Source organism: Lacerta agilis, chromosome 7, assembly GCF_009819535.1.
Source record: "Lacerta agilis isolate rLacAgi1 chromosome 7, rLacAgi1.pri, whole genome shotgun sequence".
Taxonomy (NCBI): domain Eukaryota; kingdom Metazoa; phylum Chordata; class Lepidosauria; order Squamata; family Lacertidae; genus Lacerta; species Lacerta agilis.
Genome location: NC_046318.1, coordinates 3265926 through 3292245, shown reverse-complemented (window position 1 = coordinate 3292245; position 26320 = coordinate 3265926). Strand labels below are relative to the sequence as shown.

Here is a 26320-nt window from a genome sequence, read left to right as displayed (position 1 = left end):
AGATATAAAAATTGTAATATTATCACAGAGTTGTAGGCTGCCTGACTTGTTCTTGGAAACTGAAAATTTTATGTCTGTCATTTTTTTTTCAAAGAACAGGTAGGAACCTCCAACAGAATGTCAGATCCACAAACAAGGAACATTAAGAGAGAACCCATGGGAAAAAAATATAACAAATAGTGGACATTTATTCCTTAACTGTGCAAGGGTATTTGAAAACAGGCAAGGAAGAGCACTGTGGCTGAATGAGATGGAGCCCAGCAACTCTCCACTACAGATTAAATTTATTCACATTTAAGGTTGGGGACACACACACACACACACACTCGTTTAACAAGTAAACTTTAAACTACATTTTTACTATTTTTCAAACGAATGCCATTCAAATATATTTCATGTACAGTGAACATTTCCAAGTGATTTAGTGCAACAGTCTTTAAAAGCTGTATTTTGTGTTAGTCTGTGCTGATGCCACTGTAAAAAAAAAAAAAATCCCACCTTGCCCTTTTACACCCATTCTTAAAAATTACACAAGGAATCCTTTCGCTCCAGCACACAGGCACAGGTTTAGTCCCATGTTAAATAGGACTTTCTGAAATGTTGTTCAATCAGCAAGTTGCTTATCTGGCTTAACAGTCAAGCTCTGACATACAAGCACTCAGATTTCCAGATTCCAGTTTATCATGGACGCTGCCGTTTTCACACCCTACTTGAAGTTTGTCTCACTGACTTGCTTATTCTATGATGAAGCTTAAAGACTGATTATTCTCTAATGCAACTTCCTAAAAAACAGGAACTATAGACTTTAAATCTTAGCCCATAAAAAAATTAAGCCTATTCACACAGTTATATGTAATGACTGTAGTAATCAGTTTATTACACAGATTAATCATTCTTGAACGTACAAGCTCCAAAGGAGCATTTGGGTCTTTAAATATACACAAGTCTGTCAAATGAATTTTTACCCTTACATCCAGAAAGACCTAAGCAGTTAAAAACTTAAGAAAATAAGAGCTATTAGCTATGTTAACTGAGAAAACACATACAAACCAAAATTATGAAGGGAAGGGGGGAGGGGGAGGAGGAGCTGAAACAAAATCAATGTCACTTGATGCACTAATAGCTCCAATGTATTTAAATGCTGACCAGTTAAACTTAGACCTTTAAACACAGGATGTGGGTACAGTTTGATCTTGTTGGTCATACATTTACCTAAGTAGGTCCTTCAGAATAAAAATACAGAAACAGCTTCAAGTTCTTCACATACATTTTTCATAACTGTTATGAGTTTAAAAGGATTCCACTTAAACAAAATTCTCCTTTTCAATCACTGAAAGCCCCCTCCCCCTACCTTTGGTTTATGCCCAATTTAAATATTTTAGGAATGCTTTTATGCTCACAACTAGACTTTGAAGAACTGGCTTTTCACACACATTTCTTTGCTAGGAGTCAATGTTGGTATGGAATACAGTATTTCATTGTTCCAAGTATGTACAACACGCAGCACTGCTGTATCAGGTAAACATGTGCACAGGGGAAGATGAGGCGTGGGCTCGTAGAAAGCAGTCAAATGGAAATCAAAAGGACTTTCTCTTTCAGAGTTCCCCTATCTTTATTTGTAGAGGTTATCCAATAATTTCTTTAATTACATCGCATACTTCTGAGTCCATTCTCGAGCTATTCTGTTGTACCTGTATGTATAAAAAAGGATGATTAATGAAGTGCAAACTGCGCCAAGCAGTAGAAGCCCTTTGCTAAGATCATATTAACCCGAAGTTATTTCTAGCACCCAATCAAGCTAAACCACTAGGCAAAGCAACTTAAAAAAGTCTCCATAACATTGCAATCAGAATACAGTCAATAATGATGATAATTCTATATTGCCCTTTATCTGAGGATCAAAGGATGGTTTACAATGTAAAAACACATACCATATATAGTAACAAACAAAAACAGTAACCACATACACATGCCTCACAGAGTTTAAAAGGCATTTGAAATGTTTGAGTTCTTAAGCAGTACAAAATATTCAAGAAAAACTTCAGAAAGCCTTGCAGTTCATTAATGGTGCCTGAAAACCATTAAAACAACAACAAAGGCCACAGTCTTGCAATATCTTCTAAATTTTGAATGTTTGTTTCCACTTGCTCTTGCCATCTGAACAATTACAAACCAGTAGATTTTCAGTTTCATATCAGCAAGTACGCAGCAATCACCTGTTATTCAAGTTTGCACTTTTAGAGAAGCTCAAATGTTAAGAACCAACTCCAGGCTCTTGTTTTTAGTCCTGACTTGTCACTTTTACAATTATCTTGATGTCGGGTGTTGAAAGATGCTGCATTTCAGAGTGTGCACTTTCACTGCGCTCAAGCTTCACTAAATGCTTTTTACACTGTTAAAGGAAGTTTTAGTTCAATGTTGTAAAAGAATTCCTCAAGCTGAGCTATTCATGCATAGTTGTAATTGACTGGAAAAATATATATCATTGAAACGAATCAATTGAACCTCAATAATTTTTTCACTGCAATTAGCAATATCTGTCCATTATTATCCCTGAAGCTACTCCTGAAGCCAAACTCATCTATTTCTTTTTCACCTACCACCACCAGAATCAGCTTGTCTTGTGGCAGAAGTTTAAGTTGTTTCTCCCTCCGTAGCCTAAAAGCAGAAACTGTAAGGACTAAGAGAGGCAACTGCAAAACAGTCATGTATAAAGGTACAAAGGACACTAACTGAAATTTTACTGAATTAACCAGCCCAGCTGAAAAAATAACCCTAATTACCGACTAAGAGAGATCAAATACTTTAAAGCTGGAAATAAAAATACAAGGCAGCTAACAGAAGCAGATGACACCCTGTAAAAAGAAAGAATAGTGCCAATGGCACAGAGTTAGTCAGAGAGTTAGTTGACAAAGTCTTCAAACTGTTTGTCCATTCTTAGGTTTTCAGCTTTAAAAAAAAAGCTTCCATACTCACTTTTCTCTATCTGTTTTGTAGATCCGTGCAATCTCAGGCACTAAGGGATCATCTGGATTGGGATCACACAACAGAGAACAGATGGACAAAAGTACTAGAGGGAAGAACACACTACATTAGAATTTTTAAGTACACATGAATACAGGTAAGAAGCAAGTTCATTCTATACTTCATTTAGCCTCCATCCCACCTGTCTCTAATTTTATAATGTCGCAATGAGGTGCAGGTTGAAACTGCCCTCCTTCCACATGGCTGAAAAACAGGGGTGGGGGGGTGTGTGGTTCAAGCACCTTCCCATCTGACACATCTTCCCTGCTCTACACACTGGGGCTGGTCACAGAATTAGAAACTATGCCTTTCCTGACTAATGTAGGGAAACAGCGGCCACATTGCCAGTTGGAATTTAAATACCGGCTGGTTTAGATGTTCCACAGTTTGTGTATAAAGCTAAAAATCCCAGATTTCCTGGGATTTTCTTTCAAATACCCCCTCCATGAGGTTGACACTTACTTGACATTTTTGGTACTATTTATGGCTGATAAAACAAGGTCCATCATGGAACAGCACTCACTTGGTACAGAATTCATATACATTGAAAGCTACTTACTGCAATGGGAAAAACTATAGCCAAGAAATAACACTCAACATCTTCTGCGGCAATGAAGAAGAAGAAGAGCTTGGGATTTGATATCCCGCTTTATCACTCTCCTTCAGGAGTCTCAAAGCGGCTAACATTCTCCTTTCCCTTCCTCCCCCACAACAAACACTCTGTGAGGTGAGTGGGGCTGAGAGACTTGAGAGAAGTGTGACTAGCCCAAGGTCACCCAGCAGCTGCATGTGGAGGAGCGGAGACGCAAACCCGGTTCCCCAGATTACGAGTCTACCGCTCTTAACCACTACACCACACTGGCTCTTCAAACACACAAAAAGACTTCAAACACAACAATTTGCTGTAATATTGGATAATTGTATTAACTGTAACAAGCCTTTCCAGCTGTTCCCATCAGCTCTAGCTGTGCTGCCTGGGGCATAGTTCAAAACTACCAGGTGGAGAAGGCTGCCATGAACTGATCATAATTTGAAGTTCCTCCCTCCCCCCGCAATTAGAAATATTTGATTTGAGCAGAGGGTTTGTTTTAAAAAAACAACAACAAGGGGCAAGGGGGGGTTAAAAACAGCATTGCTCAGTTGGGTTGGTATTGGTTCTATTTTTTTTAACGGAACAATATTTTGGGAAAGTGGAAAGCTTCTTCTATGGACAGTTTCCCCATCTCACATCACTAGCTAGGCAAGTTTCAGCTCAAGGATGTGGAAAAAGTGCTTGGATCAGTCAGGGTGACTGCTCAGTTTGGACCCTTGCCCCTCTTGGCTGATAAAAACTAGTAGGGAGAGAAAGGCTGGCTGGACCAGGGATGTGATTAATGCCTCCCTGCAAGATTGGGGTACTCCCTGCCTGCTTGAAAGAGGCAGTGGAAAAATCACTCCTCAAGAAGTTGAATGCAGAATGAGACACTCTTAGTGGCTGGGGTTCTGTAGACCAGACGGATGGGAGGTTGCCTGCTCTTGATGGGACTACAGTCCATCTGAAGGAGCAGGTACACAGCTTGGGGCTACTTCTAGATCCTTGGCTGCTGCTTGAGACTCAGGTGGCCTCGGAGGTGCTTAGTGCCTTCCATCAGCTTTGGCTGGTGGCCCAGCTGTCTCGACAGGGAAAGCCACGCTTCTGTCATCTATGCTTCAGCAACCTCTAGGTTAGATTACTGCAATGTGGGGCTGCCTCTGAAGACAGTTTGCAAACTTCAGCTTGTGCAGGAATTCGGCAGCCAGGCTGCGCACCAGGGCAAGATGGTTTGAGCATATTACACCAATCCTGGCTTGACTGCACTGGCTGACCATTTCCTGGCCCAATTCAAAGTGCTGGTTTTGACCTATTAAGCCCTAAACAGCTCAGGACAGCAGTACTTCAAGAACCACCTCTCCCCATATGAACCGACCCACACCCTGTGATCATCATCTGAGGCCCTTCTTCTTGGGAGGTCTAGAAGGTAGCAACACAAGAAATAGGCCTTTTCTGCAGTGGCTCCCCATTTGTGGAACACTCTCCCTAGACACCCACACTGCATATCTTTAGGTGCCAAGCAAAAACCTTCCTCTTCCAGGCCTTTAGCCAATTATACAATCTTAGACCTTTTAAACTGTGTGTGGCCAGAACAGTTCTGTGCCTATACAGAACAGTTACTGGGGATGGAGTGACAGCACACATGTACCACTAGTTAAACTAAAATAATTAATCACAAAGGGACTTAAAATTGTGACTGACAGGGCCATCTTCATTGTCACCACTATGCAACATACCTGCTGTTGCCTCACCCCCTTCCAAATGCTTTTAAACTAGCATCTTCCAAAGATCTAGATACTTAACACCAAGTGTTAGGCGCTGAACAGAACACATCATGTGTCACCTATTCAATTAGTTTAAATGTAAATTGACTGACAAAACTGGGTCAAACCTAGGTCAGGGGCTGCTAACATGAAGTGGGAACCAGATTATCAAACATAATCATAGATCAGAATTGGGAGGGACCCATAGGATCATCCAATCCCCTGCAATGCAGGAATATGCAGCTGTCCCTTATGGGGATCAAACCTACAACCTTTTTGTTATCAGCACTATGCTCGAAGGGGAGGCTAGCAGAGCAGATAATCTTTTTTGGGGGGGAACTAGTTTGGATGAAATCTGAACTGAATCTCAAATTTAACTCCATCTAATTTAATCAGATTTCAATGGCAGTTTTAAAGACATACAGTGTACTTGTATCTCACCACTCAGTTGAAATATTCCAAGCCTAGCACATACCTACAAAGGCTGCAAACACACTCAGTGGAATATACGGTAAAACCAGGCAGCAGGAGATGGGCAGCAGTGATTGGGTGTGTGATTGGTTGCTGTGGCAAGGCCTGCTGACGACTGGCTGCGGCAATTTGGCGGGCTATTTACAGCAGTGGCGTATCCACAAGATGATTGGGAGTTTTTGTGTGCAGGCTCATCAAGCAAGAAAATCAGCAAAAGGAGGGGGGCATAGGCTCCAGGTATCAGATGCATGTAGCCATGGTAAAAGGGGAAAGCTGCCTGGGCATGCTCTATGTCCCTCTCATTACTCAATGCCCCTTTCTTGTTATACTGCAACTGCCGTTGCGCCTAAAAGCATATTCTGACTCTGCAGCTAGTTTCATGTTTTCAATAATAGCCCTCAAGTTGTAGAATACTCTCCCCAAGGAGGCTCACATAACAATTATCTGTTCTGACTCAGCTTATGTGCAACTGTGCTAAACCACAACGACTGTATTGAGTTTCTGTATGCTGCTTATAGATGACTGTTTATTTATTTCATTTCAACAATTTATATACCACTTAATTACAAACAAACACAGAAACAAAAATGGAGATAAGTTTTGGTAACTAGCTAGTAAGGAAGCTACACTATGGATTCACATAATAACCTCTTTTAGAACCATTTAGGCTAATGACCAACACACAATACCTATTTTCATGTGCGTGTGTTGTGCTTACTAAATACAAATCAAACAAGCCAAATCACATCCCAATCTACCTGAGGCATCAGAAAATTTTCAGATTCAAAATTTTCCTCCAGGTGCTGGTTTGCCCCTTATTTTATATATCCCTTCAGTACTCCACACTGACCTTTGTTATGCTTAGAAAGCAGCTAGTATCTCCTTCATCTGTGATACATGGTGAATGTTGCACACATGTGAAGATGCTGCTCCGCCCTCTCAACCATAGTACATGCTTGAAACAGGGCCCTCCTAACTTGTTCAGTATTGGCAGACTAGCCAGCTCAAATTCAGTAACCTAGCTGGGCAGAGGAAGCTTTTGTAGAATGCACCATACATAGCTTTAAATACTTAATTAGGTATAATCAAGGAACTGGGCAGTCAAGGTGTGTGCCAGTTAAAGAGATGCATCATAAATCACCTTGGGAAATATGCAATGCATTTTACATTAACATTACAAATCACTTACCATTCATTTAGGCTCAGAGCCTCGGTGCTTACCTTTTGAAATAGTTAATGCTGGAGACCACTGTGACCGTAGAATATCAAGACAAATACTGCCATTACTGTTGATATTTGGATGGTAAATTCTTGTTGTAAATGCAACCTGTAAGATAAGGACATTCCTTCATGTAGCTTTTGTTTACTAAAACAGATACTACATCAGCACTGTTAGGATGTAAACAAGAAACCCACCTTAGGTGGTTTGAAGGGATAATCTGTTGGGAAGTGAATCGTCAAGAAGAACACCCCACCCTGATAAGGACTGTCATTCTGAAAAGAAAAGAAAAACTATTAGAAGGAAGTTAAAAATTAAGCTTATAAATGCTATTTCAGGTTAGAAAGATACTTACTGGTCCCATTATTGTCGCTTGCCAATGGAACACTGGAAGAGGAAGGAAAACGAGATATGACCTTACTTGCAGTGCAAACAGAATGCCTTGAATATGGTGCAGTAGAACTAGTTCCCTGTCACCAAGATTTCACTCTTAGCTCTACTAGGGAGTCAGTATTTCAGCTTACTGTCTGGCTTACACACTCAACTTTGTCAAATGTTGTGACATAAGCAGGGTATGGGCAACATGCAGGAAACCAAATAAAACATGCTATGTACAGAATTACTCCTGCCACAACAGTCAAGGCCTCAAATGTTCAGTGGAAGTAGATGTGTGATCTATTCACCCCTTCATGTTTCACACCAATCTATTTGGAAGAAAAGCATTTTTCGTACTGAGCATTTTAATACAGATAACTACTTGGGAAGGTGCAAGAGTTGCCTCTTTACCACAACACACAACTTACTTCTTGTAATAGACCTATCAAACTTTGTTCAAATTAGTCACTAAATGCTTCATTTAAACACATATTTATTTTCCATTAAGTACTTTACTGGAGAGACAGCCTTACAAGCAAACTTATAAGCTTAGTTTATTGAATGCATAGATAATTTCCTGCAACAAAAAGTTATAAAGAAATTAACAACAAAAATTTGTTCAAGATAAACATTAAAGATTCTATCATATGGTCAAATAAACAAGTTATTTTTAAAAAGAGTGAGACAATCACCAATTTGTTTTAAGTTGAAATAAAGGGCATGTAGCCTTTAGAGAAGTTTGGGCAGGTAGTCTCCAGTGTGAAATTTGTTTAATCAATTTAGTCACTGTTTAATTGTATATCCTAAAAACAAATGAAGATTATGTAATTCTGGTTCTAAATTGACTATGCCTGTTTAAAGATTTTAAAAACATAACCTCAGTTGTATAGGTGCAGGTGTGCAGGTCAGTTTTCCTCTCTGCCTGAGGAAGCGCTCTTTTGAAGGCCTTTTCTCAATTATAGGTACTTACTATCATCTCCAACAGGCCCTGCTGAACACTGTGCTGGAGGATCACGTGCCAGATCGTTCAATTCCTAAAAACAAACACACAATTGACTCAAAATACAGTAATTTTATTTCCACACAACAGTCGTGGCAAACAGCACTCTACTATAGTTTTATTATTAAATGGTAATTAAAAACTTACAGAAAAACTGAGAAAGTATCAACATTAATACCTACATTTAAGTTCTGTTATAAAACAAAATGCTAATATATGAAGCAACCCGATTTTGGCGAAGCATAGCAACTTTCTTTCAGTGCTTCAACTGAACGTTGTTAACATTAAGAAGCCATAGAACTTGCTAGAGCATTTGCTTCTAATTTAGTTTTATCTTGTTTCCAGCATTAGATATACCGTATGTTTCACACTATCATGTATGGCAGAGGTTTTCAACCTTTTTGAGTCCACGGCTCCCTTGACCAACTACATTCTTTCTGCGGCACCCTTGGCGGGCTCAGGAGCCCAGTTAGGTCACCCCTTGCCTGCAGAGCAGGCAGAAACGCAAGAGGACATCAGAGGAAGGGAGGGAAGGGAAGAGGGACAGAGGCCAGTGCTGCTCACGGCACCCCTGACCATCATTCAAGGCACCCCAGGGTGCTATGGCCCACTGATGTATGGAATTAACACCTTATGCTGAATTCTAGCTTCAGGCAAGAAAAATAGGAGAATATTAGTTGGATCTCCTATCCCATATTTCCTCCAAGACTCATTTGCTAACTCCATCATAAATGAAGTTAAGTGTACCAGTGTGCAATGTACACTTCCAACATAATGGATGACTATTTCACTTAATTTTGTTTAGATTATTAAAAGTCACACACACAGTTCATGTGATTTTCCTTCCGAATACATTTCCAAATATCCTTTACATTAGTGATAATATAAAAGATATTTAATTTAATCTGATATTATCAATACTCATGGGTCATTCCATATAAACTGGTTCAATTTTTAATGAATCTTTTACCTCAGGTCATCCAATTTTCTTAAAATTTTGTACACTTATTGAATGATCAGAACTAAGTTTAAATCTAAAAAAATATTTTCTTATCTTGTCCTGTTTCTGAGTTATGAGGGTTTGAAATTTAAAAAAAAAAGACAATTCTGGCCATGCCAGACTACACAAAAACCTTAAAAGCTGAGCCCAGAATCGAGATATTTCAAAACTAAATATACTAATCTCTTCAGAACTTCATGGGTTTTAATATGATATGGTACATGGACTTATTTTAAATTTTAAAGTTAAGTTACGCAATTTAATTTTTTAAGTGATTAAAAATGATTTTAAAATTTCCCCAAATTGTATTAATTATTTCATATTTCTAAGAGCTTCCAGCAAAATTTCATCCTGGTATCTCAATGGGATCACATTAAAAACATATTTTGTACATATATGTTGGGCTTATTGGGTTCTATTTAGGATAAATGAGTCCTCTTCTTGGAGTAAAGTATAACAGAATAAACAAGACTTCAAAGTATAATATCAGTTACTTAAGGCATTTCTTCAAAAAGTTATTCAATTAAACAGTATCTGAAAAGCTAGTCAGGCTTTCTTTTAAAAAGTGTTCCAAAGCAGAGTGATAACTTGCTGTTGCATGATAGAACTAACGCTCTGAAAGAATTCTTGTTAGTACTTCATTATTAAAACAAAATCTGTATCAAAAAAAATTCTGGAAAAAAAACTTACACATCAAACAAGTCTGAAAACATTGTTGCACATGATGTTTCATTTTTGTGAACCGCCCTAAAAATCTATTATTTGCCAATATGCAAGTTTGGCCAGTTGCAGGCCTTGGTTCAGTCCTTGTTAGAACTCGAGCTCACCCTACCTTAAGTACCGTATATCCCAACTAGATGGGTCAAGAAATGATGATGCTAGTGACCAATTTTACTAAAAAGATCACAGCAATATATCACATTTTACATGCCCTTTTTTCTTTTGCAGCCAGTCTTTAGTGAAAATATATTTGCACATGTCAGATTCACCGAAAAGTTAGTAAAATAGTTAACTTGCGTCTTCCCATCAATATGATAATAAAATAACTGGAGCAGTATTCAAAACTCCTATTTCTTTAAGGCTCATTTTGCGACAGGGAATTTCATTAGCACAAGCTGTTTCTGGGCTCTGGGCTCAGGAATCCGCCTAAAATTTCAGATTAAAACTAGAGTGGGAGGAAAGAAGGAACTTTTTCTGCCTCCCCACTTCCAGCTACTTTCTGAAGACTGGAGAAGAGACCCTCTTAAGAACACCAGGGGGGTGGGCAGGGGAAGGACTAGACCATGTGAAACATGAACATAATATTTTAGCTGCAGTTCATTCATTTTCAGCATCGTATTCTTGTTGTTAAAAAAGTGTACCTAGACATTCCCTTGTTGCGCCCATAACCTAGGTTTACGGTGCCATTTAGCTCCCAAGTTTCACATCTCAGTTTCTAACACTGAACTGGAGCACAACAACACAAACTGATCAACACAAGAGCTAAGGTAAGGCTGAGTCTCAATTTACCACTGAACCCTGTACAACAAGCCACAGCTTGTCCATACAAATCAAAGCCAGTGAATGCTGGTTCAGACAAGCTGAAACCACTTTGGAACACATTTTAAAAAGAAAGGCCTGACTAGCTTTTCAGATACCTTTAAATTGAGTAACTTTTTAAAGAAACGCCTGAAGTAACTGATATTATGGTTTGAAGTCTTGTTGATTCTGTTATATTTTACTCCAAGAAGACACATTTACCCTAAATAGAACGCAATAAGGCAAACATGTACGTAGGGCTGGGTGATACCTGGTTTTCAATATCGCAATATATCACCATCTAAATATAATGATATTTCGATATGTCATAATGTCTGATAGCATGCTTCCCTGTGGCTGCAGAGGGGCCCCTTTCTTCTCCCCGTGGCAGTGGAGGGCCACATTGGGTTTACCCATGGTAGCAGAAGCCCTCCCTGGGCCTCGCAGCCTCCTCCCAACAAGCGTGTTGCATGTGTGATGTCATGCACATGCGATGAGCCACCCCAATGCTGTGCGGAACTTGGCACCTCAACTAAAGCATTAAAGATTTCTGGGGAATATATTACTCTTCTATGGAGTTTTGAGGGCATATTTAAAATTTAAGGAAGTAGTAGATTTGAAGTCTGATTATAAAACCTACATTGAACAGAAACCTAGATCTACACCCTGTATGTCAAGGGTCTACAAATTATGGCTGGGCCTGGTAACTAAACAGAAGCTTCTAGTAAGCAGCTATGAAGTCTAGTTCCACAACAATATCATACAAATTCATCAACACCGATACTGAAGTTATGCATCTTGGGCTTTATGTACGTTTGTTTGATTCTTGTGTCCAAGAAATTTTATTACGAGAACAGAGAAGGGATAATGAAAACCAGATTTTAGGCATTAAGCTCCTTCATTTAAGACCCTCACAATTATGGATTGCTTAACTATTTCCATAAAAATGATCTGATCCAATCACAATCATATGCCACTAGGGAAATGTCACCTAGAGAAAATCCAAAACCTGAGAAGATATAACACTTAACAAATGAATAATACATGTAAACACCACCTAATAATACTAATAATACAAGTTATTTCAACAAGGTGGATAGAAGAGTTCTTTTGTATTCTAACTATGAAACACTGCCATTTCAACTGCCCCATCACATTCTGATTCCTAGCATACTTATCTGGAAGCAAGCAGCCAAGCATTCAACAGTACTTCTGAGTAAACCTGTAAAGATTCAACTTGTAAAGCACACTGAGCTTTCTGTGCCAGTTTAAATGCGACCTTTAGCTTTTAATTAGAAAGGCAAACAATCATACAAAGAAGTGTTCCTACCTCAAGCGTCAAAACAGGAAGCCCAAAGAAAACAAGGGAAGTATCCACCTGGATTCTTCTCTCAAAGATTTTACTTTTATTTTTTGATATTCATTTCTTCTCAGTTCAAATTAGTTCTAACATATTAAGCCACTAAGTAACCACAAAAGGTTGCAGATTTCTTTAAAAAAAAGGAGGCTCAAGCTCTGACCTTCATTCTCCCAGCTTTGTTTTTGTTGAAATCCTTGCTTGATTCTACTGATCATTATCAGTAATTGGGGGGGGGGGGGGGAATCTACTATACTAGGGATGAATAACCCATGGCCCTACACATGTTGCTCCACTCCAGCTCAAATCGGCCACAGCCAGCATAGCAAATTGTGAGAGATAATAGAAGTTGGGACTTCAGCAATTTCTGGGGTGCCAAATGTTCCTCATCCCAGCCTGAGTGACTGAGACTTCTGGGTCTGCTGCAGGCTATGGTGGACGACAGGGAGCAACCCGATTGCTGTGAGGAGGCAGGAAGGGAGGGAGGGCAAAGCACATTCTCTAAAAAGTCCAAAAGGAAAATTCGGGTTCCGAAGAGTCCAGCGGTGTCAGAGAATGCTCTCTAGGAGTCCCCAACCTTGTTTCCTTCCTGTATTCCCCCCATGAGTGTAGCCAAGGGGGGCGGGGGACAGATGCCACCAGTAAGTAATAATCAATACAAATCTGAAGTTCTGCCCCCCTCCTAACAAAAGCCTGCCCCACTAACAAAAGTCCTGGCTACACCCATGCCCCCCATCCTACTGGTAGAAAGGTAGCTATTTAAATGTTTTGTTTGTAAATAGAACATATTTTATTTTTAAATTTTTTATACAAAATACATAAAATGAAAGGAACATAATTAAATATTGTTGTAGCAGAAAAAAATATAAAATCATGGAGCTGGAAGAGACCCCAAGGGTCATCTTTCTAGTGCAACCCCCTGCAATGAAACTCAGCTAAAGCATCCATGACAGATGGCCATCCCACCTCTGCTTAGAAACCTCCAAGGAAGGAGAGTCCAGAACCTCCCAGGGAGATCCATCTCCCATAAGAAATAAACAACACTTATTTGACCAAAGTTAATTGACACAAAGAGGGAAACCTACAGGTACAGTCCAAAAGGCAGACAGGGAGTTCTGTATATATGGGAGAATTTTAAAAAGCAAGTGGTCCTCACTGACCTGGTGCAAAAAGATATTGATTGTCACCCGGAGAAGCCCTGTCTACCTAGATAAAACACTATAGCCCTCCCTCCATGCATACCTGGGAGTAAGGCCCACTGAACCTAGTGCAGCTTTCTTCTGAGTAGACACTTAAGTTATTTACTAGATGCAAGTCAGCAGCACGAGACAACGCCTTGGCAACATCCAAAGGCCCTGATCTGCTAGGGTGGATTGCACCCTGTGCCTTGCAGAGTCAAGGTCCCGATGGATACAAGTGATTTTATTCTCAAAATGCTTAGCAAAAAAGTCACAGTGAGCTACCATTGGTTGTGTAAGGCTCCGCACTACCTGGAAAAGCTCTGCCGGACGGCATAGTAAGGATGCAATGGAGGCTGCAAAGTAGTTTAATTTTACACAAATCACAATGAACATTGAATAGATTATCAATAAACAAACCAGTAAAATAATAAAACCAGGTAAACAAAACAATAAAGGGAGTTGTAATGGAGGATCAGGGAGCATCCCCTAAACTCTTTTGTATATCCAGATTATGGATTAGCACAGTATCTGATCAGTCTTTATCAACTCACAGAGCTGTGCAAGTACTCACACTACTAGGACTCTGAATGGACAATCCTCAAGACAGAAGCCCATTAAATACACAATTGCACTGAATGAGCAAACCTTTTGTATTAGTCGTACCTCGGGTTACGTACGCTTCGGGTTACGAACTCCGCTAACCCGGAAGCGCAACCCAGCGCACGCGCGATTTGCACATGTGCAGAGCGTTTTTCACGTTTTCGGGTTTTCCCGGTCTGCGCATGCGCAGAACGAATTGTTCGGGTTATGTCCTTTTCGGGTTACATACTGTAACTCGGAATGGATTAAGTACGTAACCCGGGGTACCACTGTACTCTCACAGGGAGCAAAAAGCCTGTTAACTATTGCGACTGTGTCTAAGAATTTTAGCCAACTGTGCATGCAGAACAACTTCCTCAAGAGCAACATAATTCTCTTTCCCCTCCTCTTCCCAAACCTGAGTGGGGGTGCAGGGGAACAAATGAGGACGACGACAAGTTAAGTCCTATATTGCTTTCATCAACACTGCAATGCATTTTCCCAGTATTATTTTATAGGTGAAGTAAAGGTAAAGGTAAAGGGACCCCTGACCATCAGGTCCAGTCGTGTCCGACTCTGGGGTTGCGGCGCTCATCTCGCTCTATAGGCCAAGGGAGCCGGCGTTTGTCCGCAGACAGCTTCCGGGTCATGTGGCCAGCATGACAAAGCTGCTTCTGGTGAGCCAGAGCAGCGCACGGAAACGCCGTTTACCTTCCCGCCGGAGCGGTCCCTATTTATCTACTTGCACTTTGATGTGCTTTCGAACTGCTAGGTGGGCAGGAGCTGGGACCGAGCAACAGGAGCTCACCCTGTGGCAGGGATTCGAACCGCCGACCTTCTGATCAGCAAGCCCTAGACTCTGTGGTTTAACCCACAGCGCCACCTGGGTCCCTTTATAGGTGAAGTATTTTTCTTTAAATGCAATTTTGACTAACAATAAACCAATTGATTAATTTCAGTTACAAGCTTGAGTCTGTGGTCTTTGCCACTGGTTACTTTACTAGCTGATCCACTAGGTTCTAATGAGAAAATCTGAATACAGAGCATGCTGCTGGGTGTCCTTTTCAGCAGTGGGAAGACACAGGCACTGCCTTTTAGGCAATGGATTTCTGACACCTACACTTATGCAAACAGGCTGAGCATCATTTGGCGGTCTCTTATGAGAAGCATTCCTTGTTATTTAAACTTTTCTCTCTTACAGTTTGAGATAACCTTTTCCAAGGCTTGTCTTGTCAATTAGCAGTAATGACAAGGGAACAATTCAGATGGACAGCTAGCTTACAAACTATATTCTGTACAGTTCACTCCAGAGAAGCATTTATTGCAACTTAATGACAAAACTAGTATCATTTAAAACACAAACAGAAGTATCACCATATACAGTGGTACCTCTAGTTGCGGACGTAATCTGTTTCGGGGTGCCGTTCGCACCCCAAAAAGTCCGCAACTAGAGCGCCTCTTGTGCTCATGTGCGTGGCGCAATCGAGTGCTTCTGCACATGTGCGAAGCATGCAGGTTGCTTCTGCGCATGCGGCGAACCAAGAAGTAAACACTTCCAGGTTTGCCGCATTCGTAAGCTGAAAGTCTGTAACAGGGGTCTGCAACCTTTAAGACACAAAGAGCCACTTGGACCCGTTTCCAAAGGAAAAAACAACAACTGGGAGCCGCAAAACCATTGCGACATTTAAAACAAATATAATGCTGCATATATTGTTTCTTACCTTAATGCAATAATAATAAATAACGTATAGGAGCCAATGCAAAGTATAATTAGTAAAAACAACAAGAATAAGTTCTTACTTTTTTGCATTGACTCAGGGGCGTACCCAGAATCAAAACTGGGGGGGGGGGGCAAGCCATGGTCGTTCAGGTTGTGACATTTCAGCACGGAAAGGCGAATGAAACCAAAATTTTAGGGAAATTATATATAATTATAGCAGGGCTTTATTACAGTAGTTATTACAATTATTTGCTTGGTTTTTTAAAATTTTTATTCTAGTTACATGTCTTATACCAGGGGTGGCCAACTCCCAAGAAACTGTGATCTACTTTCAGCAGTGATCTACCCCCGTTTTTTGGGGTTCAGCTCAAAGTTGTTTTGGGGGGGTGTGGTGGGTGGGAGAGAGGGCTTCCCCCTCTAAGATAGGTTGGCAAGCGAACTAATAAAGAAAGAAAAAGGGGGGTGGGAATGGAAAAGTGGGGTGGAAAAATATAAATTGGGGGTGGGGTGGGGTGGGGTGGGGAGAATATTAAAAATATGTAGTAGTTTAAAAAATAAAAATAAAGGGGGAAAATCTTTTTCTTCTTTTTCCTTTTTTTGAAAACAAAAACAAAAGGGGAAGAGAAAAGAAAAGGGGGGATAGAGGGAGAAAAGGGTAATAATAAAAATTCAAATAGAGTGGCTGCAGCAGCTGTGGGGGGTGTTTGTTTGTTTTTCGTTTGTTTGTTTGTTTTAAAAATGGGATTTCTCCCCTTGGATTAAAAAAGGAGGGGAGGAAGAAAAAGAGAGGGGGGTGGGAGAGCAAGGCAAAAAGCAAAAAAGCAAAAAACAGGTTTGAGGGGGGGAATCGCGCCAGGCACTGCAGCGCGCCGGTCTCGGGGCTCCAGGCCCCCGAGCCGCCCTTGGGGCCGTCGTTGAGCATGTACACCGCCCGCAGCGAGCGCTGGCGAAGCGCCGGTTGGCGGAGGTTTCAGAAGCAGCCCGGACGTTTTCGCCGCCGCCGCCCCAAAGCAGCTCTACTTCATCCTGTCGGTGACCATCACCGCCCTCCCGTCACGGCGACGCCTGGCCCGCCTGCTCCGCCCTCCGCGCGGCCGCTTTGAAAAGGATTCCGCCCGACAGGGGCTGCTCAGAACAGGGGCCGCTCCAATCGCCGCCGCCACCTCCCGCCGCCTTTATTATCCCGACTCTTTTCTCTCTCTCTCTCTCTCTCGAAAACTCGCAAAGCCCAGCTCCTTCTTCTCCCCGCCCTAACGCCACCCTCATGTTCCCCTCAAACAGGCATGTTCCCCTCAAACAGGAACAGGCATCCCGGCGGCTCATTGGCCGGACGAAGCATCGCTCTCCCGTTCCCGCCTCCCGCCTTCATCCTCAGTGGCTAACTTGTCGGTAAGGCCCCGGCCCCGGCTCCGAGCCTATGCGCCAAGGCGGGCGATCTGTCCTGCCAATCGGCACGCCGAGGTGGTAAAAGCTCAGCCCTCCCCACACGCTTATTGGTGTGAAGAAGTCGCTTCCTCTCTCTGGGAGTGGTCAAGGTGGACATCAATCTTGGGTCTGTCCTCGGGAACCCCGAGAGGGCTGAGAAAGACCGCCCAGCTGTTCAACGTTGATGCGGATTATTCATGGGTTTTTTGGCCCTTTTTTTGCCGATAACCATTTAATTATTATTGAAAGTGCATTGAAAGGGGGCGTGCTGGAGCCGCGGGAGACCTGTCAGAGAGCCGCATGCGGCTCCGGAGCCGCAGGTTGCTGACCCCCAGTCTGTAAGAAGAGTGGAAAGCAACATGAGGTATGACTGTACTCTAGGTAAGAGTTTATATAAAATTTAGAGCAGCATTAATTGCTAAAGCTAAGGTTAGTACGTGACTACTCCAGATGAACTTTGTCAACCAACAGGAATTCGTATCAATGTCCTCTTGAATTGCCAAGAAAAATTATTACACTTTGGTAATATGGTCCTCTTATTATAAAGCACCTCCCACTCCAGAAAGGAATATTAACTGAACCTGTATGCTAAAAGCAAATAAATTCCTCGTCAGATTTGTACCACAGTGTCCTATCTGAATTTGGTATCACTTCCAAATCTCATAGGAAAATGAGACTTTTTTCCTACAGCAATGGGATTTGACAACATGCCATTTTGAAAGTAAATACAGTGGTACCTCGGGTTACATACGCTTCAGGTTACACACTCCGCCAACCCAGAAATAACCCTTCAGGTTAAGAACTTTGCTTCAGGATAAGAACAGAAATCGTGCTCTGGCGGCGCAGCGGCAGCGGGAGGCCCCATTAGCTAAAGTGGTGCTTCAGGTTAAGAACAGTTTCAGGTTAAGAACGGACCTCCGGAACGAATTAAGTTCTTAACCCAAGGTACCACTGTAAATTAGGCTTTGGCCCTCACCTCCCATCTTTCTAACCTAAGAATTGTAGCTCAGAATGTGCCATTTACTTGGTAACTCAACCAGAAAGTTATCTTGCAAGGTTGTTTAACATTTGTTAGCAAGTAATAAACACACAGAGGGAACTTCAAGATTCAGAAACTATGTTGCAGCTTCTTTTTAAACTATCTCCTGGGAAGGCAAGTTGGTCTGCAACTCCAGCAGCTGAACTTCACACTCCACTAGTCTAACACTGTAGTGGGATTCTGTCCTGATCCTGTTGTCATTCAATGTCTTCATAAACGACTTGGATGAAGCAATTGTGAGGACGCTCATCAAATATGCAGGTGACACCAAACTGGGACAGGTGGCTAATGCTGCAGAAGACAGAATTAGAATTCAAAATTATCTTAACAGATTGGAGAACTGGGCCCAAGCTAACAAAATGAATGTCAACAGGGACAAATGTAAGGTTCTGCTCTTAGGCAGGAATAACCAGATGCACAAATATAAGATAGCAGAAACCTGGCTTACTAGCCGTACATGTGAAAAGGATCTAGGGGTGTTGGTGGATGACAAGCTTGACATGAGTCAACAGTGTGATGCAGCAGCAAAAAAGCTAATGTTACTCTAGACTGCATCAACAGAAGTCTAGTGACAAGCGAAGTAATAGTACCCCACTATTCTGCCTGGATCAAACTACACCTACAATACTGTGTCCAATTCTGGGCACCACAATTTAAGAAGGATGTTCTCAGGTTTGAACGTGTGCAGAGGAGGGCAATCAAGATGATCAAGGGTCTGGAGGAGCACTTGAAGGAGCTGGGTACGTTCAGCCTGGAAAAGAGGAGACTGAGAGGAGATACGATAGCCATATTTAAATATCTTAAGGGCTGTCACATGGGAAAGGGAACAAGCTTGTTTTCTCCTGCTTTGGAGGGCAAGGACTCAAATCAATGGCTTCTAGTTACAAGAAACGAGATTCTGATTAAACATCAGAAAAAACTTTCTGATAGTAAGAACTTTCTGACAGTAAGACCCTCGGGAGGTTGTGGACTCTACTTCCTGGGAGGTTTTTAAGCAGAGGATGGATGGTCATCTGTCATAGATGCTTTAGTCGAGATTCCTGCATTGCAGGGGGTTGAACTAGATGATCCTCAGGGTTCCTTTCAACTCTACAATTCTATGATTCTATGGATATACTACAGGCAACAACCATTTTACACTAGTTCAATGCACATGCAATCATGGCACACATGCATTGCTGCAACCCAGAAGTGGCCAGAAAAGGGGGCTTAGCGGGGCATAAACAGAAGACTTACATTTAAATCGGGGTTGCCTGATTTTCATATTCAGTATGGGAAAAGATGGGCAGGAGAAATTTGGCCCAGTTCATGGAGGCTTTGAAAGTTCACATGGATGGTGAACTCTGAAAACTGCTTCTTAGGCAATGCTTTGAATCTGACTGCCAATACAGATATAAAATATTTATGAATCTGACAAGTGGCAGATAAAGGCGGCAACCATTTAGTTCTGTTCCTGACCCCCCGTGTATCAGTGGAACATGCATAAGCCCATCCCATTTCCAGACCACTTTCAGGTCAGCAGCAACAAGTGTGTGCGTGATCGTGTCAACTGGACGCATGTAAAGTGGTTGCTGCCTGTAAACTGCTATGTTTTTAGTGGTCCCTGATTTTATCTATAAGCTCCCTTGAGTCAGGACCGAGGAAAAGGTAGAGTATAAATAAATAAATATAATGAATATAATGATGATGATGATGATGATAGGGCATGTGCATGTATAATCACTGACTTAACCTTTAATAAAATGCATGTAAGCAGTGAGTGGGAAAGGGTGGAGCAGCCCTGCTTGGGTGTATTTTAAAGGGGGTAGTGACTTTCAGAGTTGCTTTCTACATCTCTAGGAGCCAAAGTTTCCAAAGCTCTTGCTGGCAAAGCCAAACGATAGAGCTGTGACCACCATCCCCTTTTCTAGCTGAGAAAATTGTACTGCTGGGTGTCAGAGTCTAAAAGCACTCCATGTTGCAGGCAATGGGGACAACACTTGTCAGTTCCACCAAGAGAGAAAGGAAGTAGTTTCCGGTAGCCGCATGTGGTCAAAGCTCTGCAGGAGTTTTGTCAACACAGCTGCCAAACAACCTTCAACAACAGCCTACACCCACTTCAAAGTTCTTCAAACCTGGGAGGAAAGTTGCTCCACCAGTCTTCAGAGGCTTTGGCAAGAGAATTTGCTAGAACCTGCATATATCTGATGGAATGCACATGCATTTTTGCACCATCATGATATTTGAAGGGAGTATGAAAGCAAACATGAGAGATTTGCAAAATGAGTGAAGAGAAAGACTAGAATAACTCAGGATTTCATGTATGGCTTTTACTTTATTACATTTATATGTAATAAATGCATTACATACTCGTGGTTCTTTCTGTCCAACCATTTTATTTTCAAAACAGCCCTGCAACATAGATTAGGCCAGGGGTAGGCAACCTAAGGCCCAGGGGCCAGATGCGGCCCCATCGCCTTCTCAATCCAGCCTGTGGATGGTCCGGGAATCAGCGTGTTTTTACATGAGTAGAATGTGTGCTTTTATTTTAAATGCATCTCTGGGTTATTTGTGGGGCATAGGAATTCGTTCATTATTATTTTTAAAAAATATAGTCCAGCCCACCACATGGTCTGAGGGATGGTGGACCGGCCCACAGCTGAAAAAGGTTGCTGACCCCTGGATTAGGCTGAGCACACAACAACTGGCACAAAAACATCCAAAAGGGGCTTTCCCAGCCTGTTTTGCCATCTGAGGCCAAACAGGAAGGTGCCACCCCGCACATGTGCCCTTCCCCTTGCTGCCCCCACTAAAGCTTCACCTTCCAGGTTTGCGCAGCTGCAGCTTCCTGAAAGATCTTGTGATGTCCCTATGAGATTGCACAGTGGCATTGCATGACCGCCCCAAGATCCTTAGCAAGCAAAGCTTACCAGGGTCTCGGGAAGGTCATGTTAAGAACTTTGGAGGCCTGCATGCCATTTTGCAGGGTTCTGGTGAGATCTTGCTGGAACCCAGAAGCCGCTGCAGCTACTTCTCTTTGCTTCTCTGCTGGTGGCGACAGAGGGGGGAGTGTCTGCAGAGGCACCCCCTGGATTCCGCTGTGTAAAGCAGCTGCTTCAGTCTGCCTCATAAACAGGCCAGCTCTGCAGCCAGTTAACTTCATGGCTAACTAGGTTTTTCTTAGCCTTAGTAACAGCTTTTTAAAAACAATACACATTGAAACACACATACATGCACATTGAAAGTCAGTAGTTAAGCTTATGTGCTTTCCTATGCTGAAAATGTATCTGCAAGTTTTGAGCTTTATCTAATGGGTTTTTTGCAATCACAATTTGAATGTGTGACTAAAACTGAATGATTATAGGTTGTGAGCCTGCTCCACCCTACCCCCTTACCCACTTCTGGGGTGGGTGCAATGCACACATGCACGGTTGTGTGTCAATTGGACATGCCTAAAATGGTTGTTGTCCATATTCAGAAATGTATGTATCAACAGACACTCTCAGTCATTATTGGCTGCTGCTTCACATCAAACACAATGGCAAATCTTAGCTGGCTGCCAAATACTAAGTGGCATGGCCCTACAGTGACTACATATGTGCATGATTCATGTCTCCTCCTGACCTCTCTCCCAGTTCAGAGATGACTGCAGTTAGAAACGCATGGCCAACAGGAGAAACCAAACCATGTGGGTTTAACTGGGATGGGAGGTGACAAAAGAGAGTTGCAAAACAGAGGTGCAGATTCCTAAATGAGTGTGCATGTCCACAGTTACTGTAAAGGTGGTGAGCAAGGGGCCTTTGGTGCATGAGGATATTAATTTTCATTTAATTATTAAATTTAGATCCCACCCTTCCTCCCAAAGGATAATGCAATTTTCTCAATACAGTTAATATACATTAGTGGCATCCTAACAGCCTCATTTTTAATTTCTCAGTCAAGAATCAGTCAACAGCCAATGTCAGACTGATTCACCAGATGATGACCCAACCCCAAGTACTATAAAAAACCTAAACGCACATTAAAAATAATGTCCAATCTCCCAGCTGAATTCAGCAAACTTCCAAAGGATCAATATTGCAGCTCGTCTGCTTTAATCTATTTATTTGTAAGAGATTCTTCACCTCTACAAATACAGTGAACTAGTAAAGTTCATAAAAAAGAAAAAGCATAGGCATCTGCCGTAATTTTTCAGGGAGGAAACGGCAAAGACAGACACTGAAAGTAGAATCTGCAAGCTATTTTTTCACAAGAAAATGAGGAGAATAATGCCTGAACATTTTGTCTCATATCTTAGGTTCTACAAATACTAGAAGCTTTTTAAAAAATGAAAGCTGGGGACCTGGACATCATGAATGATTGGGGAGGGGGGTAACCACACAAACATCTCCCATGGACACCCATGGTACAGTGTTCAAAATTAGCCAGGCGCATTTTGGACCTGGCATTTGATCACTTGTGATGAAGATGCCTGGGAGCCAGGATGGCCCCTGACATCTCCACCATCTAGGGATCATTGGAGCTGGACTGTTTTCACACACCAATACCCCATCCTGTAGAATCCTATAGATTATATTTTATCTGCACAATCGGAATGAATTTCTGGAATCCAAATGCTTTTCTGTGCAGCCTGAGCAGTTGCACTCACCATTAAGAAAAAGAAGTTGGAACAGGCCAATATATATGTGGACTGTCCCTGGATCAAGTGACTTTTCTTCTTTCAAGTTCTCAAACCTCAAGGTTGTCATCTGAACTAGCCAGATATTTAACTGAGAATCAATGAGTCAGCGCATCATTTAAAACAGTCTTGCCCCAAAATGGCAACTAGAAATTCCATTTTGGCAACTGTAACCTTGGTTTAAGGATCCAATTGGCACCTGGCTTATATATCTTGTGTTTCTAACACTGCATATGGCACCTTAACAAGAAACTGAATACTCATATATACTGCTAACAGTTTTGAATTCTGTAACTGAAAAACCCAAAACATTTAGAGTATATAAAACAAGACGACACACAACAGACAAATTCCATTTTCATAAATCTTAAAATTACTGTTTGATGCCAAAGGCAGACTGTTACAAAGCCTATACTGTAGTCATGTATGTTACTACAAAAGACAGCATACCGGTAATTTATGCTACTGCTAAATCACCTGGGACTATTACCTGTCAACCATAGCAACCAAAAAGCACCAGGAATCTCCTATGGGAGGATTTTAAGTGGAGGCAAATGAAGCCAGCACCTATACTCTTGCTGCAGGAACTAGCTGGAAGCTAACCCTTCCCTTACAAGTGCATGTACATACACACATGATATTAGGTACCACCAGCTATTAATGTTTGACCTCATGATCAATATTGTCAGGCAATACCATCATGTTTCCTGTATTATTCACATCTCCTGATACCAAACAAATACAGACATACCTCGGGTTACAGACGCTTCAGGTTGCGTGTTTTCGGGTTGCGCACTGCGCCGAACCCAGAAGTACCGGAACAGGTTACTTCTGGGTTTCGGTGTTCATGCGTGCGCAGAAGTGCTAAATTGCGCTTTGCGCATAAGCAATGAATCGCGACCCGCGTGTGTGCACTGTGCTGCGGGTTGCGAACACGCCTCCTGCAAGGATCGCGTTCACAACCCGAGCGTCCACTGTAATACGAAATGTCAAAACTATGCCTTGGCCCTAATAACTGAAACACAAGAGCCCTTACAGAATGTCCATGTTTTTAGGACTACTGACTTCAGTAGGCCTGGAGGAAAGGAATTTATCCACAAAGGATTCAGGTCTTCTTAAAAGCTATGCGCACAAGAGGGAGATTTTCATATTGACTTCCTCACCTTTTTCTTTGACTGGTTTTATTCCCAATTAGAATACTGGTTAATGTTAACCAGTTGAGAAATAAGGATCCAAAAAATAATGTAAGTAAGTCCTACTCATGTTTACTTGGCAGTAAATTCAACCCGGTTCAATGCAGCCTGCACTGCAGCTTGAACATTCCTTCCAGAAACGAAAGGAACCTTTAAGCCACGTTTCTGAAGGTGAAGCAAAGAATTCTGTAGCACCTGAGACATAGGCAGCAGTAGGAGTGACTGAGGATATAGCTTTAGCTGTAGCAGGAGTAGTGAGCAGCATGGCCCTCAGTATTAAGAGGGCAGTGTGCGACACCACCGCCAGCTCAGCTCACTGCATGCAGATGTTTTCTCTCCGTCCACATAAAACTCCACGGAGTAACTCACGCCACTGATTTTGAAAGGAAAGAAATTAGGCATTGGCCCCCACCTCCACAACCTGCTTTGGTACAGAATTTCTACGGAGCAAAAGGAAGGATCTGCAGCCTAGGGAGCTATTTGGGAGAGGGGGTACACACACCTGTAGCCACATGCGACTGGTTTTAGCACATCCTAGTCTAAGCTGGGTTCCTTCGTTTGGGGCCTTCAAGTCGGGGCCAGGATCCTGCTTCGAAGCGAGAAAACTATCGACCCGAGGGCCCTCTCCCAGTGATGGACACCAGACTTGTTTTTGTTTTGCAAGAGTAGCGTCAAAACTGCGTCGGATGAGGAAGGCAGGGAAAGCTATAGATGGCGTTGCGTTGCGTTGCCTCCGGGGAGGCCGCAAGGACGGCAGGAGCTCGGGGACAGGAAGAAGGGAGGGAGGAGAAAAGGATCGAGGCGCCTCCAAACAAAGAAATCGTTCGTTCGAGAGGCGAGCGAAGGCACCGATCCCGGCAGGCGCTGGGAATGGAGCGCCCCCCCCCCGCCGGCCGGCCTGGATGTCGCGGCCCGAACGCAGCGGAGAGCTGCCCCGAGGCCTCCCCGGAGAGGGCGGGAGGCCGGCCGGCCCAGGGCAGGCCCAGCTTATGCAAAGCGGAGGCAGCGGAGCCCCTCACGGCCGCCCAGGCCTCCGAGCCCAGCTTCGCGAGGGCGGGAGGAAACCCGGACCCGGCCAGCCCTGGGAGTCGCAGGGAGGAGCGGAGGCTTCCGGGCCGGCCTCCCTCCCGGCCGCGCTGGCTCCTTACCTTGTGGATTCTCTTCAGCGCCATCGCGGCGGCGGAGCCTGTTGAGGGCGGCGCGCGAGGAGGGAAGGAGGGAGGGAGGGAGGGAGGGAGGAAGGAAGGAGGGGGACTACTTTCCGGCCGCGGAAGAAGCGCGGAGGGCGGTTCGGCGGAAGCGGGCAAGGCAGGGGGGGCGCGCGCTCGAGGGGGGGGCGTGTGCTGGCCCCGTCGAAGGCCGGCCGCTCTTTCCCCCCCGTCCTGCTTCCTCCCAGCCCGCCTGCCTCGTCGCTCCTGTCAGCGGCGCTGTTCGCCCGCTCCCCCACCCCCCGCGCGCGTGCGCGCCCCCTGACTCCGCCCCTTCAGGCAAGCGGCTGCCCCGGCCGCATCACCCCGCACGAAGTTCTTTTATGACGCCTGCAGCGTCGGGAGGTCAACGGGATTCCTCCGCTGCGCAGAGCCCAGCGGCGCATGCGCCCTTTTCACTCGGCTGGACTAGGAAGGAGTAATGCAGGCGGCGACGGCGGGAAACGGCGTTACAGGCAGGACGGGAGGAGGCGGCGGAAGCAGACAGGACGGGAGGAGCGGGGGAGGAGAGATAAAGGAGCAGATCGGCAGGCGGGTATTCCTCCCTTGTGAGGTGCTCAACAGGCGAAGTTTCACGCTGTTATCGCGAGAAGAGACTTGTCGGAAGAGGTTTCCGGAAGTGGACGACCGGAAGGACGTGGAGGAGGAGGGAGGAGCATCCGGTGCCACCGCCTGGAACGTCCTTCCTCTCTCGGTTTGATGGTGCTTGTGGGACCCCTCCCCCACCCGTCTTAAATCAACCTTTTTGTTTAAAAATAAAAGGAGCGGGTCGGACGTTGAACCGGATTAACTACGCACAATTGTTGAATGAGCTATTATTGAATGATCTATTACGAGGGAAGCGCTATTGCAAGTGTATTTCAGCATCTCCACCTGCTCACGTGTCATTGGCACTTGCAAAGCTGCGCTTTCTTTCTTTTGCTTTATTGAAAACGGATATGATGATGACCCTTAAGTAGTGGTTTTTGAACTTTAAATTATTGTCTTGTGTAATTTGGGTCGTCTTCAAGAGTTTTCCAA

The 26320-nt window shown here is 43.2% G+C and overlaps 1 protein-coding gene across 3 annotated transcripts; it reads right to left on the bottom strand.

Annotated features, from left to right (window-relative positions):
- Positions 1-846: 846 nt before the first annotated feature.
- Positions 847-25353, bottom strand: UBE2D2 (ubiquitin conjugating enzyme E2 D2). 3 transcript variants are annotated; one of them, XM_033154176.1, is made up of 7 exons: positions 25241-25353; positions 8394-8457; positions 7404-7435; positions 7246-7323; positions 7051-7156; positions 2977-3028; positions 847-1691 (listed from the first exon to the last, which is right to left on the bottom strand). In XM_033154176.1, exons 1-7 carry the CDS (start codon positions 25262-25264, stop codon positions 1646-1648), a joined length of 402 nt encoding a protein of 133 aa, XP_033010067.1. In that variant the 5' UTR covers positions 25265-25353; the 3' UTR covers positions 847-1645. The 3 variants fall into 3 exon arrangements, with proteins under 3 accessions (XP_033010067.1, XP_033010065.1, XP_033010066.1); XM_033154174.1 differs by having other exon boundaries at positions 2977-3070; positions 25241-25352; XM_033154175.1 differs by lacking the exon at positions 25241-25353 and adding an exon at positions 24595-24621 and having other exon boundaries at positions 2977-3070.
- Between the last annotated feature and the right edge of the window lie 967 nt (positions 25354-26320).